Source organism: Colletotrichum gloeosporioides (genome assembly GCF_011800055.1).
Source record: "Colletotrichum gloeosporioides strain Lc1 chromosome Unknown consensus_24, whole genome shotgun sequence".
Lineage (NCBI taxonomy): Eukaryota > Fungi > Ascomycota > Sordariomycetes > Glomerellales > Glomerellaceae > Colletotrichum > Colletotrichum gloeosporioides.
In genome coordinates this window covers 177,988-193,802 of record NW_025544669.1, presented here as the reverse complement: position 1 = coordinate 193,802, position 15,815 = coordinate 177,988, and the positions used below count along the sequence as shown (strand labels likewise).

The 15,815-nt window shown below is 51.2% G+C and overlaps 4 protein-coding genes across 4 annotated transcripts; 1 reads left to right on the top strand and 3 right to left on the bottom strand.

The window, feature by feature from the left end:
• Positions 1-411: 411 nt before the first annotated feature.
• GCG54_00012633 (uncharacterized protein) lies at positions 412-2,678 on the top strand (the record flags this gene model as incomplete). The annotated part of the gene is made up of 2 exons (XM_045412508.1): positions 412-1,025; positions 1,079-2,678. The coding sequence occupies 2 exons, from the start codon at positions 412-414 to the stop codon at positions 2,676-2,678; spliced, it is 2,214 nt and encodes a 737-aa protein (XP_045267213.1).
• A 128-nt stretch (positions 2,679-2,806) lies between these two features.
• GCG54_00012632 (Cytochrome P450 monooxygenase yanC) lies at positions 2,807-4,616 on the bottom strand (the record flags this gene model as incomplete). The annotated part of the gene is made up of 4 exons (XM_045412507.1): positions 2,807-3,658; positions 3,715-4,149; positions 4,208-4,367; positions 4,432-4,616. The coding sequence occupies 4 exons, from the start codon at positions 4,614-4,616 to the stop codon at positions 2,807-2,809; spliced, it is 1,632 nt and encodes a 543-aa protein (XP_045267212.1).
• A 2,165-nt stretch (positions 4,617-6,781) lies between these two features.
• On the bottom strand, positions 6,782-8,313 carry GCG54_00012631 (uncharacterized protein; the record flags this gene model as incomplete). Its single annotated transcript, XM_045412506.1, has 5 exons — positions 6,782-7,442; positions 7,498-7,871; positions 7,929-7,996; positions 8,047-8,083; positions 8,143-8,313. 5 exons carry the CDS (start codon positions 8,311-8,313, stop codon positions 6,782-6,784), a joined length of 1,311 nt encoding a protein of 436 aa, XP_045267211.1.
• A 5,538-nt stretch (positions 8,314-13,851) lies between these two features.
• GCG54_00012630 (uncharacterized protein) lies at positions 13,852-14,436 on the bottom strand (the record flags this gene model as incomplete). The annotated part of the gene is made up of 2 exons (XM_045412505.1): positions 13,852-14,017; positions 14,081-14,436. The coding sequence occupies 2 exons, from the start codon at positions 14,434-14,436 to the stop codon at positions 13,852-13,854; spliced, it is 522 nt and encodes a 173-aa protein (XP_045267210.1).
• Positions 14,437-15,815: the final 1,379 nt, after the last annotated feature.

The window sequence follows — 15,815 nt, the reverse complement described above, 5'->3', positions numbered from 1 at the left end:
TGCGCACTTCCGTCTTTTATGTTGAGATGATGGGAATAAGTAATTAAAAGTCAGAAAATGAGCTACCGACCTTCTGCCTGACGCGCCGTAAGACCACCACGAGGAAGATTGAGCTGTCGCTGCCCGACGCTCGGTTGGTGTAGAAACATTGCTTTTTCCGAGTGCTGTGGCACTCACCGCCACACTACAAGAACCGCTGACCAAACAAAAGCTTCCATTTCGCGGCAGCCTGCCAAGAGGGGGTATTGTGTAACGCTAGACTGCTAGCTAAAATCTCACAGGAGAGGCTAGAAGTCCGAAATGTCATGTCTTAATTTAGGGCATGCGGCGGTCGCTTAAAATGATTTACCTCCCCCATCATTTTGCTAAACTCACGAGCTGTGCCGATAGACCCTTGAAAACGGAGTGGTAATGTCGGAAACACTAGGGGACCCGATGCGCGACCATTCAATGCAGTCCTTTGAAATGCGCGACACTCCTACCGGATACCATTCGCCACTCGAACAGCCACACATCTCACGCTCCGACAACCTCGACAGCACCTACGATTCATCAAATCTTTCGCCCCAGTTCAAGAGGAAACCTGTCGCGCGGCTTACCTCATTCCCGTCTTCAGAGCCAGGTGACTACGGGCTGGGGGTAGAAAACAGAGCCTCAAGTTCGAAACAGAGCCTTCTGCGGAAGGCGAGTGCAGCATTACCAGGCAGCCAGTATCATTGGATCCTCGAAATATGCGCGGTCATCTTGAGCATCCTGGCGCTAGCAGCGATCGCCATTCTCCTGCCTCTCTACAACAATAAGCCCTTGTCGACATGGTCGTTTCAGTACTCCTTCAACACAGTCGTCTCAATCCTGGGGGCAACATCGAGAGCAACACTTGCGTTCGCAGTCAGTGCTTGCATCAGTCAAGGGAAATGGAATTGGTTTCGGCGAAGAGATGACACTATCATGGTGTTTGATCGTTTCGAGGAGGCAAGTAGGGGGCCATGGGGCGGTGTTAGATTGCTTTGGTGGTCAAGACTCAGGTAAGATTACGTCCTCGCCCACGAATCTGTCAGTTGTGGTAACAGCCTGCCAGGCACTGGATGGCACTCGGGGCGCTATCAACCGTGGTATTAGTCGGCTTTGAGCCTTTCCTTCAGGCTATCATTACCTTTGAAGGCAAAGAAGTATCAGTCACGGATCCTATTTCGAAGGCAACGATTGGCAAGTCTAGCAAACTGGACGTCGGGTCTTTTTCCGCTATCACAGGAGCTGCAACAGGAATATCAACCCCAGATGGAACACTAATGCGCCTATCAATGCTTTCAAAATACGACTTCGGTGCTCTGGCCTCGATATGGTCAGGCTTCTCGACTCTGGGTTCGGTGGAAGCACAAACACCGTCATTCAGCTGCTCCTCCGGCAATTGCACATGGGCACCTTACGCATCTCTTGCAGTGTGCAGCACTTGCAACGACATTTCAAAGCACATAATCAAGTCAACTGGGAAAACAAATGTGAGCGTAGGAGCGGAAGATGACACTCTGACCATGGTCAACTACGTCGCTTCTTTCTCTCCGATTGCGGTACCCAACATCAACACAACGTACACCAGATACGACATCGAGGAGTTAAAGATGAACATCTCCAACATTGACTCGGCAGGTCTGGCGGCTATACAGGGCAAGGATCTGGGCTTCAGGAACACAGAGCTGACGGCCAAAGCCACATCTCAACCATCGGAAACGCTTTCCTTCCAGGACTTCAAGACCCTCATTGTTTCTTTTGCCATGATGGGAGCAAACCAGGACTTTCGTGAGAATCGCCAGCCTTGGGAAGACAGCAGTGTTTCTGCACAAGAATGCGCCTTGTACTTTTGCACCAACATTTACCAGTCAGACATTGTCCAAGGCGACTTGCGAGAAAGCATTCTCGGAACATACACCGATCGAAATCTCGACTCGTTCCTTGCAAAGGATCCCCAGTATGCAGCCAGCTCAAAATGGTACAACGCAAACACCAGCTACACCCTCTACCATGGCAAAACGGACATGAACCGGACTGACCTGCAAATGTTCATCTCAAAGGAACATTATCATACTTCTACAGGCCTGGAGGTTGAGCAGGATTTGAAGTTCAACATCTCTCAAAATGCCGCCGAGTCGATCACAGGCTTGTTCATGAACGAATTCGCGCGCCGCGAAAGCCCCCTGGCAACGAAGCAACTCGTCTATCCAGCAGTCGGGTCAGTTGGAACTGCTGGTCAACCTCATGTGATAGACAGCTTGGGTACATCCAAGAATCTCACGGCCACCTTTGAGACGGTGGCAGCCAGCATGTCAAAGTACATACGTGATCTCTCGCTGGAAACCGAGCCAAATGAGGGCGAAACCCAGAATTGGATAGTGTTCATCCGAGTCGAATGGGGATTTCTATCTCTACCGATTGCGGCACTTCTAGGAGGATGCTTGTTCTGCCTGCTCTCGATAGTTGAAACAAAACGACTAGGTCTCCCTGCCTGGAGAGGAAGCTCATTAGCAGGATTGGCACATGGGCTTGATAAACAGTCAAGGGAGCAGTTAAGAGAAGCGGATGGGCTGTCACAGATGGATGAGCATGCCAAACTCTACACGGTCCGCTTCGTGGACTCTGATCTAGGTCCGGAGCTGAAGTTGAGTCATGCCCAAGGACAATAGTGTGGATGAGTTGGAGCACGTGGTGTGACGGAACAGGCCTTTAAATGATTGACTGAAAGGACCCTGCGATGCAACTTCATATCTGCCCATGACCAATAAGATAGGGTGCCATTTTATAACCATAACAGTCAAGAAACTGGGTATTCCTTCTCTGTCGAAACCAGTGACTCAAATACCATTCCACGAGGTATCTCTTTCCACTGCTCACTCTCATCCAGAAGCTCTTGACTTGCCTCCCATTCTTTGCGGACCATGTTCGCATGAGTCTCGCTCCTCGGTGTAATCTTTGCAGGAAAGGGTCTCGGCTGAACGAGGAAACCGTCAATGAGATTGTCCGCATCTGGTACGATTTCGGCGCCCGTGTCGTCAACGGCCCTCTCAAGATTGAATGCCCACAGCAGTCTCGAAATGCTCAAGAACAGAGATCGATCGGCAATATGCATGCCCTGACAGAGACGGCGGCCAGCCCCGAACACGTAATGGTCTCGTTTCGCTGGGTCGCCATTCATCGCCGACTCGAATGAGTTCTGATCATCGCCTTCGTACCGAGACGGGTTGAAAGCTCGAGGGTCCTCAAACTTATCTTCGTCCATGTTAATGGCCCAAACGTTCAGCATAACGCCAGCGCCTTTGGGGATTTTATAGCCCATGTACTCGTCATCCTGAATGGCCGCATGCGGCAGACCGAGAATTGCTGTTGGCATCCATCGCAGAGTTTCCTTGACGCAAGCTCGAATGTATGGCATCGAGTCCCAGTCATCTACGTTAGGGAGTCTCTGAGTGCCGCAGACCCGGTCGAGTTCCTTTTGGGCTTGTTTCTGTGCAGCAGGGTACAGAACCATGGCTTGAGTGAAACCGACCAGTGTTGCAGCGGTCGTATCCGACCCGGCCTCGAGAGCAGAACCGGAAATATATCCAGCCAGTTCATCAGAAAAGCCTAGTGTCTTCTGACTTTCAACAATTCCCACGGAGAAACAAGGCTACTGAGTATTAGTCTCGTGGGGTTCTTGGGGCATGTAAAGCTTTTGGGACTCACCTTCGCCGTGCCCCGAAGAACGCGCTTCTTTGCATCCAACCAGTGGCCAACGTACAGGGAACTTTCTTCCTTGTGCAACGCCTCGGCGTATCTCTTTCCAGGAGAGATAAAGCCCAGATTTCGCAGAGGCGGGTATACGTCAAGGAGAGCGGCTGTCTGTGATCCTACGACCTCACTCCACTTCTCGACGCAGTGGTATAACTTCTTTAACTTCTCGTCATGGATGCTCGTCGTTCGAAAACCAAACACCATTTGCGTGGTTAGAGAATTGGTGAATCGGCGAATGTGGTCAATGAAATGGCTAGGCTCGTCCAAAAAGCCAGCAAGCATCTGCTTGCTCTCGAGATCCTGATACGGAACATAACCCTTGGCTGCGCTGATATGTAAAACCTGATGAAAGATCTTTCGGATCATGCGCCATCGTTCGCCGTATTTCTGACACCTGTCAGTGTTTGAAGCCCAAATTCCCTCTCCATCGGCGACCTGAACTTACCATGAGAACCACACGAAGATTGTTGCTGACTACATTTCCAAGGTAGACATCGGTGCGTGATGAGTATATGCTGCTGCGCTTGTCTAGAAGATCTTTGACCGCCTTGTCTGAAGAGAGTACAATCATGACCTGGGTTCCTAAAATGAGGGAGTACACAGGGCTGCCGAAGATATCGTGGTTAGCAGAACGTCGGTTCAATGCGCGTTTTCAATCGTGAAACTTACCCATACTCTTTTGCCCACTTCTTGAACTGGTGATGTGGTTGAGCCGAGGGCATTTGATGCAAATTCCCAATCAAAGGTAACGTGGGAGGCCCAGGAGGGTAATCTTTAGGTCGTCTTCCAACATTTCGCAGTTTAAAGACGATGATGGCAATGATAGCCAGCGGAACAAAGAAGGTGTAAACCATGACGAATGGCACTTACCAAAGAGTGCGGTAAGACACATCAAGTCGAAAGACACGGGGAGACTGGCCCAGATAAACCATTTTATATTGTCATGTGTAACCCCTTCACCCTGAGTATGCAGCCAAGATATGACACAGCGGTTGCCTCCGAAACACTCTGGTGGCATTTGACGACAGCCAGCTGCCCCTCATCACGAACCTATCATCTCTCACCGCGGGTAAAGCATTCAGACAGCCAACGTTGCGTTATGCAAGGACGGACGCAGAGACAAGGGAGAATTTCCACCTGTCTTTTATCCGAGTGCTCGTATCAGACGACAAGAGAGCCACTTTTTGGACCGCAGAACCATAAGCTGCAGGAAGGTCTGTTGGTCCCATATGCAGCCAACCAATGATCTACGAGGCGAATTCCGGCTGGGGAAATGCAATGTAACTGCTTGATGCGGGACCGTTGAGCGTCGACCCATTTGTCATTACAAAGTGCCCTCGAAGTCAGGGCTGATGAGAATTACCGCGATGCCATCATGCAGTTGAGGTAACAGTATCACATAAGCTCTGCACAAGTGCTGACGCCTCGGCAGTGAGCCGATTGATATGCCGTGAGTTGCGGGATGAAGGACCAATCATGTCTGCGTCTGTTCATGAAGCCGGGGGGCAGGCACGTCTATTCAACAATTGCTCTCAGCCTGTTGGATTTCATCCATGTCAAAGGTGGAGTGCATGTAGTCCCACGGTCTGTGCATAATTCATCTATGGAATGGCACCGTCAGCAACACTCCTGATTGTTCCATTCGCTTTTGTGACGAGTGACGACAATGTGTTCCACGATACCCGACTACCGGGTCAATTAAGAAGCATACTAAGTCAAATAGCACATGAAGTTAATCAAGTCTGGTCCAGAAATGATGACACTCACAAACTGTTCCACAGGTGCGCTTTTGCAGTTGGTTGAGGCAATCATCGTAGGTCCTAAAGCGATGAGACGCTCCAGAGCTCACAGTTGTGTTTTCGTATTCCAGCCTTGCGCACGCTTTTCCCCTGCTGTATAATGCGAAATATCCAAGGAAATTAAAACGCCTATAGTAGAAAGCCGTTTTTGTGCTTCACGTTTCCTATCAAAGGTTTCTTCGCAGATCTTTAAGGAATTCAGTATGTAAGCTCTCAACTGAGCATACATGCACGCTGTTATCCTCGACTTGACATCGAAAAAGCCAACAGGGGCGAATCACCCTTTTTATTCCAATTGGCTGTTTTGTCTCCCCTTTCAGTCTCGCGTTATGCTCAAAAAGGGAGTGTAGCATTGGAACCTGTTTCTGGCAGAAAACGAGGCCTTGCAAACCTTCGCAAGAACCCCGGACGATGTTCATGCAGGGGCTTCACACTTGGCTCACCACGTCTTCAGCATCTCAAAGCTCCCCACCAATGTGCCCATCAATCGCACCATTGATATGATTGCTCTTACTAACACAAACTTATTGGCATTCGTTATGATCTATTGGAGGCCTGCCGGATCTGCGTCCCTCTCCAGCCTTACCCGCGTGTCAAGGCACCGCTGCTCAAGCGCACTTGACGATGCTGCGGCGTGACACGGCTCACGATCTTTCAATAGCTTCGTCGCAGATATCAGCGGGTGATAAAATGCAACCAGAGTTCCTAGGCTCAAAGACATATTTACGGAAAGGATATATCAACCTGACCTGACTATGCATTCCTCCAGCTCCCCAGCGACAAGCAAGATATTTTAGGCGAGTTCGATCGTGAGAGCCCTTGCTAACATGAAGGAAGCTAGAGTCGTGGCAGGGGGCTTGGCAGGGCATGGTCGATAAACTTCCCGCACAGTGGTTCCCGCTGCGGGTAATCCATAACATCCCCTTCAAAAGTCTAATGCGTGTCGAGGTTGCATCGCGCAAGTACTCGAGTGATGAGCACAACTGACAATCAGAAGAGAAGTGTTCATTAGAAAACTAACTATTCCTGTCCTAGGTGAAGAATTCTGGACCTGCGTCGTAGGTCTGAAGATAATGGTATCATCAAAAAAGTTCAAGTACCCGGCGCCAATAACTCCCAAGAGCCAACGAGACTTTCATAATCGACACATCTTGATTATGGAATAACTCATTGACATTATCTTTTAAGTGAACACACGAACCGCCCGCCAGTGGCTACGCTCATGAAAATCCCTTCGGTTCGACGACCTTTGGTGATGAAACCTGCACAATATCATGCTGGACTTCAATCGGGCCTGACGGTTTCCTCACCGGCCCAGAATACCTCCGACCCGCCTCGATGTGCGTTTCCACCATCGGAGTCTGGTCAGCCCCGTATCCACCAACATCTATCGTATCGTGTTGTTGCTGACGGAACATCATCGGTGAGGGCACGCTCTCGCTGTCCGTCTGGTTAGTGCCTTGGATCGGCAGCGGCGTGTCGCGGCTCGAGTCGGTGTGGCTGAGGTCGTAGCTCGCAGCGCCATAAAGATCGGCCTTGCTATCGGAGGAATCGGGTCTTCGCTTCGAGTAGCGGTTCGGGCTGCCGCCTGTGCTGCCTTGAGGCGGGGTGATGGCAAGTTCGACATCGCGGTGCTTTGAGGTGCCACCTGTTCTGCTGGAGCCGTAGGCGTATTGTCCTTGGTACTTGGAAGACTTGGTGATGCGGCTTGAAAGAGCGGGGATGAACTTCGATACGAGGGGGCGGAATGTTGGGAGGCATGCGCAGGTCAGGCCACAGCAGAGTTCGCCGACAGACCAACCGGCTGTCTCGACGTTTTCCCAGGTAAAGTCTTCGGCTTGATGGAGGAATCGGATTCGGACGAAGGAAATGGCGCATGTGCTGTCGATCCGGTTAGACGCTGTTATGGATTATTCATCGAGAAGGGAGCACCTACAAGAATCCAAGGCAGAAGATGCCGATCAGAACGTACTTCTGGCCAGGAGCGAGCTTCAAGTTGCCAATGACTGGGAGAGGCAATACAAAGACGAGCAGGTCGGTGATGATGTTTCCTGCGGCGTTGATGTACCATTGGGGATAGTTAGGGATGCAGGTGCCTTTAACGTCCTTATCCCAGAAAGTGGGAATAGGGGTGCAGATGAAGATCTCGACGAGGATTTGTGAGATGCTCCAGCCTCCGACGAGAATCATCGCGGCGATAAAAATCTTCTTCATCTTTTGGATGGCAAGTACGCGCCAGTACTGGAAGAGGAAAGTCATCTTGATGCCGGCAAGCGAGGCATTGTAAAAGACGATTGTGATGTAGAAAGTCTGCGAACTGTTAGGAGTCTGTCTCAATCAACTATCGAGGGTTGGTGAATGTAATACCCTCAAGTAGGACTTTATTTGATCCTCATTGAGGAAGTAGACATGCGTGCCGAAACCATTTCTCGTGTCTTCAAGGAGTTAGTAATATGCTTGGACAGCAGCCGTAGCATCCACTCACTTATCGCAACAGAGAAGCCACAGGCAAATATTAAGAACTAGCACATGATATGAGCATGATGTCGAGGCTATGTGAAGGCCGAGGGTGGTTGCTCACAAAAGTGAAGATAGCGGCACCGTCGTCGATACCGAACTGTCGAAGCAGGAAGACTCGGGTGTATGTTCGTATTGTTACGGCGAGGAAGGCGACTGAGAGTACAAATGATGTGACGCCGATGATGAGTGTTTGCCGACTATCGTTCGGGTTGATACCAGGAGGAGCCTCCATGATGCTTGCTTTTGTGACGCTCTAGAAAGCGCTGGCGAGTCCTGGGAGGAGGTGAAGAAGAGGAGGAGACCGGGTCGTGAGCGAAAGCAGCTGTGGCGGGTCTGGCATGCAAATATCTGGTTTCGTCTATATGGTTTGCGCTAGTCAAGCTCGGCGATGGGCAGAACGAATATAAACGTGGCGGTGGGATAGACGGACGGGGAAACAATGGGATGACAAGTCACCGAGGACGTTGGCCTATCTTTATCCACGAAGCTTGGCTATCTTCTGCCCGGGCCACGGGGTTTCTCCTGGATCAAAGGATTTGATTCGGACCCGGATCTCACTCACGTCTGGGAAAGGGGAAGAAAGGATAGAGGGTGTGAGACACTACACCACACGAGGCAAACCCGCAAAGAGTGCTACACGACAACGAGCGCAAACTCGAGGCCCGCCAGGTTTTGCCATATTCCGTGTCTCATATGGGTCTAACGTGGAGAACGTCTGTAGGGATCGACGGATCTATTCCCAAGGATCCTCCTCTGGTCGATTGCCTTTTGGAGCTTTTGGGGATGGCCAGGAACCGTGCGCACGGTAAGACATGTTGCGAGAATCAATGGGGCGTCTTTAACGGTGGTGGATTTGGACGATGCCACATGGACTGGCCCTTTGAGCGACGACACTACCTACGACTACTCGTACCTGTCGAATTGGATGTCTCGTTCCCCCACCGGAGCACAGCCGTTCGCCGCGGCGGCGCGAAAGCTGTTGATATTGGCGTTGACGTTTAGATGAACCTTGGCCACGCTCTCTTGCGTGCGGGATGTGGGAAGAGGAGGGTGACAGCAGCGTCGGGCAGTGGACGGTCTGCGGTGTTGCAGCACTGCTTGTCAGCAATGCGCCTAGGGTTCCAGGGACGCAACGGTATTATTTTGGTCGCGGCATATAGGACGGTCATCTCCCGTTACGCTGGCATGGTAACGGCGCATCCATCTGCCTCTTCCCACGAGCCAGGGTCATCTTGGTACGGCATCTTTGCCTTCTTGGAGGAAGGTGAACGCGATTCAGTATCACCGATAGAGAGACTCGTGGTGTCTCAGACCACCTCCTGGCATGTGCAAGTATGGGTCTCGACATGGAGCGGGCCTTGGTGGACTTGGTGGCCTGCCATCAAGCTGGAGCAAGACGTCTGTGTGTTGACGAGATAGCCCAATGATGGCCGTGTAGACATGGTGACGACCTTGACCCGCGGGTGTCCGTAGTTGCATACCGTCCCTGCTAGCCGTTGGAGAGCGGCCGGGGTAAGCCCATTCCGAGGCCCGGTGAAGTGAGGAGACTTGACGAGCATCGCGGGGATTTTCTCAGGGTCATAGCTGACTCGCATATGGACGTCCCAAGAGCGCGACTCTGGTGGTATTCTGTATCGACGATCGCCGCTGGCGGGAAGTCAAATGGAATTGGGCTGGTCGGTAGGCACTCTGCTGCTTAATAGCAGAGTTTGGTGAGGATCAAAAAGCAAGGCTGATGGTCCTTTAAAGACGCTATTGTTCATCTGATCCGGGGACAGACTTTGGTGGCCGGAATCGGGTGAAACAGAGACAGCGTCTAACACTACGGGCCGGACGGCGGGCTTTCACTGCTGGAGACGATAAACGCGCGCGGGTTGCTCCACGATGCGGCACTGCAAGCGGGCTGAGGGTCGTTTCTGGACTGGGGCTTCGTCTAACCGGACCCAGAACTCGCAGGTCTTTGAGAGAAGAGAGAGAGAGAAAGAAAGGCGCATCGAGTTTCAACGTCCAGACGGCTACGAATTCTAACGCCTCCGACGGTACTGGCTGGCGGCGCTCAACTGGGCAACTTCGGCGACTCAAGCCGAACAAGTGGCAGGACTGGCGCTGGTTCAGTGGTTCTAGCCTCCCAGACTGGCGTCGGGGGTTACCTTGTTGGCGTGTGAGACTGGGGTCTTGTAAGTCATGCCATCGAATGACTCTCATTCAGGGCACGCAATGGAAGACGAAGGTCTGAGCGCAAGCACACTGTCCTCGGCACGACTGGCCGGACACGGTCAATCTTCACCAACGCTGTTTTCTTCGGGCAATGAGAAGAGATGCTTCAGCGAGAATCTTGATAATCTTGCCCAGTTGCCCAGGACCCTTGGTGAGACTATCCCCCATTGAGGACAGTCAACAGCGGTCGCATGGGGAATAAACTTTGGCCCATTGCCCGCTGATGGACCAGTGGCGCTCGTCACAGCTCGAGATCGGCGGACTTATTGGCAGTTCTTCAAGCCTGCCCGGACGCCATGATGTGATGACATGCGCCTCTTTGCTGCTGGCACAGGGGCACGGCCCCGGTGTCAAAATGTCATGCTCCAATCCTGCGTTACTGCAGATAGTGTTGCTGTTCCCAATATGCTTCTCGGGGCAACTTTATCGTCCATCAATGGAACAAAGCATGGCGACAGCATCTGGTCAAGGAGGGGTGCGATTACCCCGCCTACCATTGACTCTGTCGCCTATCGAAGAGGATGATGACTAGCATGTGCACGGCCATCATGTTCGTTGTTGTTTGCTGCCATATCACTCACTTCATCTCCATCGGTTCAATGCCATCCATCCCACTCGGATTGCAAGCGTGTGTGCACAGGGCATCTCGTGGCCATCATAATGAGATGGTGACAGTTGCATGGCGTCGGGGAACTGATCCTCTGCAAGCTCAATCACACCGGATGACGATATACAAACTATTGGGCGAGTCGGATGAGCATCCAGATCTCGCGAGGCAAGCTTCTTCTGTTGGACATTGCGCTCCGATGTAAGCGCGTCCTTGCTCCCTCACAAAAAGCCTCACGAGGCAAAACGGGCGAAGGAGGTCAAAGCGACACACCGTCTGAATCCCGCGTCCGGGCCGCACCGTTAAGGGTTCAACGGCTCAGTTGTCAAGAGAACGGTGCGTGGACTGTGGCAAACAGACGAGCGTTGACAATCTGGGATGGCCACGATGTCCGTGTTTGGTCTCATGAAATCGAATTCGCGATAGTCCTCCGTGGAGAGGATCGCTTAACCCCTCTTGCACATGACTCTAAAATCACCAGATTTTCTGGTTCAAAAGTATCTGAAACAGCCTGAGATGTCGCACCGGCGATTAAACGTGACTGCAAATCAAGCTGGTACGGCTCCGCAGGTGAGGGGCAGTGTGCTGTGATGGCTGTGTGATTGTGAGGTGAATGAGTCGCTCCCCGGATCAGAACGTGGGAGTCAGGAGTGGTGATGGCGTCTGTTCCTGCTGCCCAGGACGGGGTTCGACCAAGACCCTTGGGCCCACGTGCGATACATGAACTGAAGCAACCGCGGATTGGCGACTGTTGAAGCTGCAGACACGGAGATATGGTTCCTGCTTCAGCGATTGTAAATCAATCACGAGTTGGCAGGGTGCTCGTTGAATCGCGAAAGCGACGATCCATGGCGGACCTGCGGAGATGTTCCCACTGAGTAGAGTAATAAGGTCGCAGGCAGCGAGCCGAGACGCAGCATGGTGCTTATCTCGCGCAGAGTCGCTTGCTGGCGAAACGGGTTGCTCCATTATTTGCCCTGCTTGCAGTTGCCCAATTCCACTGTCCAATCCTGCTTGATCATTTTGATGGATCTTGAATGAAGTTGGATTTGTAAATATTACAATGGGATACGGCGGTTGTTTCTTGGAGCACGTCTGCTGCCCTCTGTTATTTCTCACATGCGTATGGACACACCCTGCGATGGATGCGGCGGCAGAATGAGGACACCGAACTCCGTAAAGTTGTAATCGCGCTAAATATGTGCAGAAATGCTGCTTCTATCCGCTGGTTCAATACACCCATGTTGGCAACTGGTTGGTGAGTGGTTGGTGCCTGATTGTTACTGAAGAGAGTGCCGGGATATCCTGAAGAAGCGCGGTGGTAAGCAAGTTACGGCACTACGCGAAGCTCCAGTAGCGCATCCGTTGTAATTGCTGTTGTTCGGCACTGATTGTTGCTCATCTTAGACCAGTAAGTATGCTTAGCGTCATCTCGCAATCATCGTCCAAATGCCGCGGGTAGGTAATCCGGGAGTAACAATCATTGTCCGTCCTCATTGCCGGGCATGAATGCCATCATCCCGATCCGAGGCTCCCCGGTGAATCTAGCTTGACCGATGTGACATTCTCGGTAGCAATGCCTGGCTTGCGGGCTGTGTCCGTGTCCTTTCGGTGTGGTCGGTGATAACAGTGGTACGGATGTCAATAATCAGGCTGGGCTCTTCGCAATCAGCGGGTCATCGTCCTTGATTACTTGCACGCTTGAGGAAATCCAGCACCGAGGAAGCAACCTAATGACTCGCAGACTTTGGGCAGAAGCCAGCAATCATGTTAAATAAGGAGGAATGCCGCTGCTTTTGATGTCTTGGACCATGCGACGCTGTGCTGACAGTGCCCCTGGCATGTGCATCCATAGCGCCTTAAGGCGCCTCTAGCCTTTCTAGCTTTTAGCGGCGTCTGTTAATGAATGCTGACGACGCAGCCAGCTAGTTGCGGCTCAGGGGTAGACTCGTCCGAGATGCCAGCTGTGGACGTCGTTCAATCGATTTCGAATGCAAGACATTTGGGCAGCGCATGGGCGAAAGGATTATCTACATGTCCCGCGCACCGCAGCTCAATGAGATAAGGCCCAACTAGGTGATGTTCGCATTCACTAATTCAGTCGGAGGACCCCGGACAAATGGTCCGGGGGCACTGACATCACTAACGCAACTCAGCTGATCTTGGGTTTAACTCTCTTTCTTTAGCAGTGCTGTCAGTTACATCCACTTTAACTATTCCATTGTTTGTGTGTTACGTTCTAAGTTTTGTTTTCCTGCTTTTTACTTCTCAGCAGTCTAGTAGTTACCCCACAACAGCTGACAATACGAGGACAACACTGGTGGGACAAACTCGCGATCCTGAGGTGGACCTCGTTCGCCGACCCTCAGAGATTGGAATAGCGCTCCGATGTCGCAACAGCTGGCCGGCTGGCGCAATGGTAGCGCGTCAGCCTCCTATTCCATCAGGAGGTCTTCACAGCTGAAGGTTCTGGGTTCGAGTCCCAGGTCGGTCGAAGAGCATCACGAGATGTGCTTTCTCTTTTGTTTTTGATCCATTTATTTCGGCTTCCTGTCCCGCGGTGACGCTTGCCGCGCTCTAGGATCGGAGGAACTGAACGCATGCCTACCTTGAGGTATTGACATGCAGGTAGGCAAGTAAGCTTAGTAGTTTAGTACTACTTATATCCGTCCTTACTCATTGGGAGTCATGTTAGATAACTGTTCAATCGGCTGAGGCGTTGCAAAAGTCTCCATCCAGCTCGGGTGGGAAATCTCTAGCGAATGAATCCTAAATGACAAGCCTGCACAGTTAAGAGTTGCCGGCTTAACCAGCCCAGTCCATAACCGCAGGACTATCGCATTTATTAGTTTACCAAAAGCTTTCGTGGACATGCACAAGCGTTTCCAACCCTACGAGTTTACGATTCATTTGTCATCAATTTTTAATCTAGATCAATCCTAGAATTTAAGGAAGAACAAAGCTACCGAGGTAATCCGCCTTACCAACCGGGACACCCTTCGCTCTCAAGATGGCATATCCAGCGTTGAGGTGGAAAAAGAAGTTGGGAATGCCATGGCTCAAAGCAGCCTCGGTTGCGGTGACCTTAAGTGTCTTTCCACCGAAAATAGGCCTTGTCACATCATGTCAGTACTCTGCCCGTTTATAGACACGGTGAGCCAAGAGGGTTACTCACAATTCAACCTCTGAGCTAGCCTTGGCGTTGACAGTGGCGGCGTCGACCTTGCTGAGCAAGTCAAGCGTCTCCTTGATACGCGCATGCAAGTCCGCAAACGTCTTCTCCTTGTTCTCGAAAGGCTCCAGCTCAACACCGGTCAGACGGCCGATGTTGGTCTTGACAGTCTTGGTAGCATTCTGCACCTGGAAGGTGAGGGGAAGCTGGTCCTCAATGATGCGAGCCTCAGCATAGGTGTTCACGTCGACTCCATTGGCCTTAGCATGCTCCTCGGCCTTAGTGAGGATGTGTTGGAAGGTCTTCAGACCCTTTGTGAAGGTGGGAATGGTTGCGTCGTAGATAGATACAGTGGCCATCTTTGCTGTAATTGCGGGGTGTTTGGTGATGAAAGATGAGGAGAGGTCGGAAGGTTCGGGATTAAAATGATGGTTTTATTTATGATCAAGGTTTATGTTGTGCATGCGCTGAAGTCGTCCGAAACAATGACGGTTCGACAGAACTTCAGACCATCTTTATATCGCGGGGAAGTCGAAGGGCTGTGATTATCGAATACGGATTTGTAATGGCGTGCTTGGTAAGCCCCAGATCAAAGCGTATGCAAGCCAATCTAGGAACAAGCGGTGACAGTCAGGCACAGTGAGATCTTACGCAGATCCTCCGTTCTTATTCGACGTTGGTGTGTCGTGATAGTCTGGGGATTTTACGAATGCTCTGATCTGTCCTGCAGTGAGAGGTCCGGCTTGGGGTTGTCACCATCCTGGTGGAACGTCACGTTATCAGCTGTCAGATGGCGTCATCGTTTGGTATCACGAACGCTGCGATATCGCTTCAACATTGACAACATGACATGAAACTCTGCATGAGAGACATCCATCCAATTGACAATACGACGCTCTAATCACGTAAACATGAGAGAGGGGAAATCGGATGATGCGACCGACCTCGGCCATCGGCACCGAAATGCATCAACGCCTTCACGATAGGCTACCAACGTCCACAGATATGGCCGGCATGAGACAATGCCACTAAACGCTACCCGAGACTTCAATACTGTATTTACTGATCTTTCGGATAGATGATTCTGTTGCGTCGCGAATCTTCTATCATCCATACCAGGCGTTAACAAGTCAACCCGCTGCAACAATGGCGAACCGATCGTCACAATTTGAATACCTTACTTATCTTATGCGATAAACAATGCGTATCTCAGTTACCAGTTTTTAAAGAGTCGCTTTCATAGATTTTGGATGACTGTCGATTAGATTGGAACATCAGGTAGAAAGTCATCTACGAACATGGCTTCACAGAGACCAGGGGAGACATCTACGTTTCTATATTAAGCCATAAAGAGAAAGCCAACGTCCAAGCCGAAGAAGAAAACGCAGCTCGGAGACGTAGACCGACGTCAAAGATCAATCCAAGTTAAGCTCTGTGGACATAAGTCCTTTGCATGCGTGAAGCATTTGTGCTTCTCATGCCGGCTGATTGTTCTATCTAGCCATTCGCGAGACCACTTTTCTCCAGAAGATACACCTAAAACATCGCTCACAGTGATCCCCAGACCAGCACCTTCAGGTTAACTGTTCTCCATCGTTGCTGTAAGTGAACGAGGCAATTCTCAGCTTCGTGGGGCAGGGCCAGCAAAACGTGAACGTCTCGTTTGAGCATCGCGTTTATGATGCTCAATCTATCATATCAAGACGAGATATCACTTGGGTGGGCTCGGTGTTTCAAA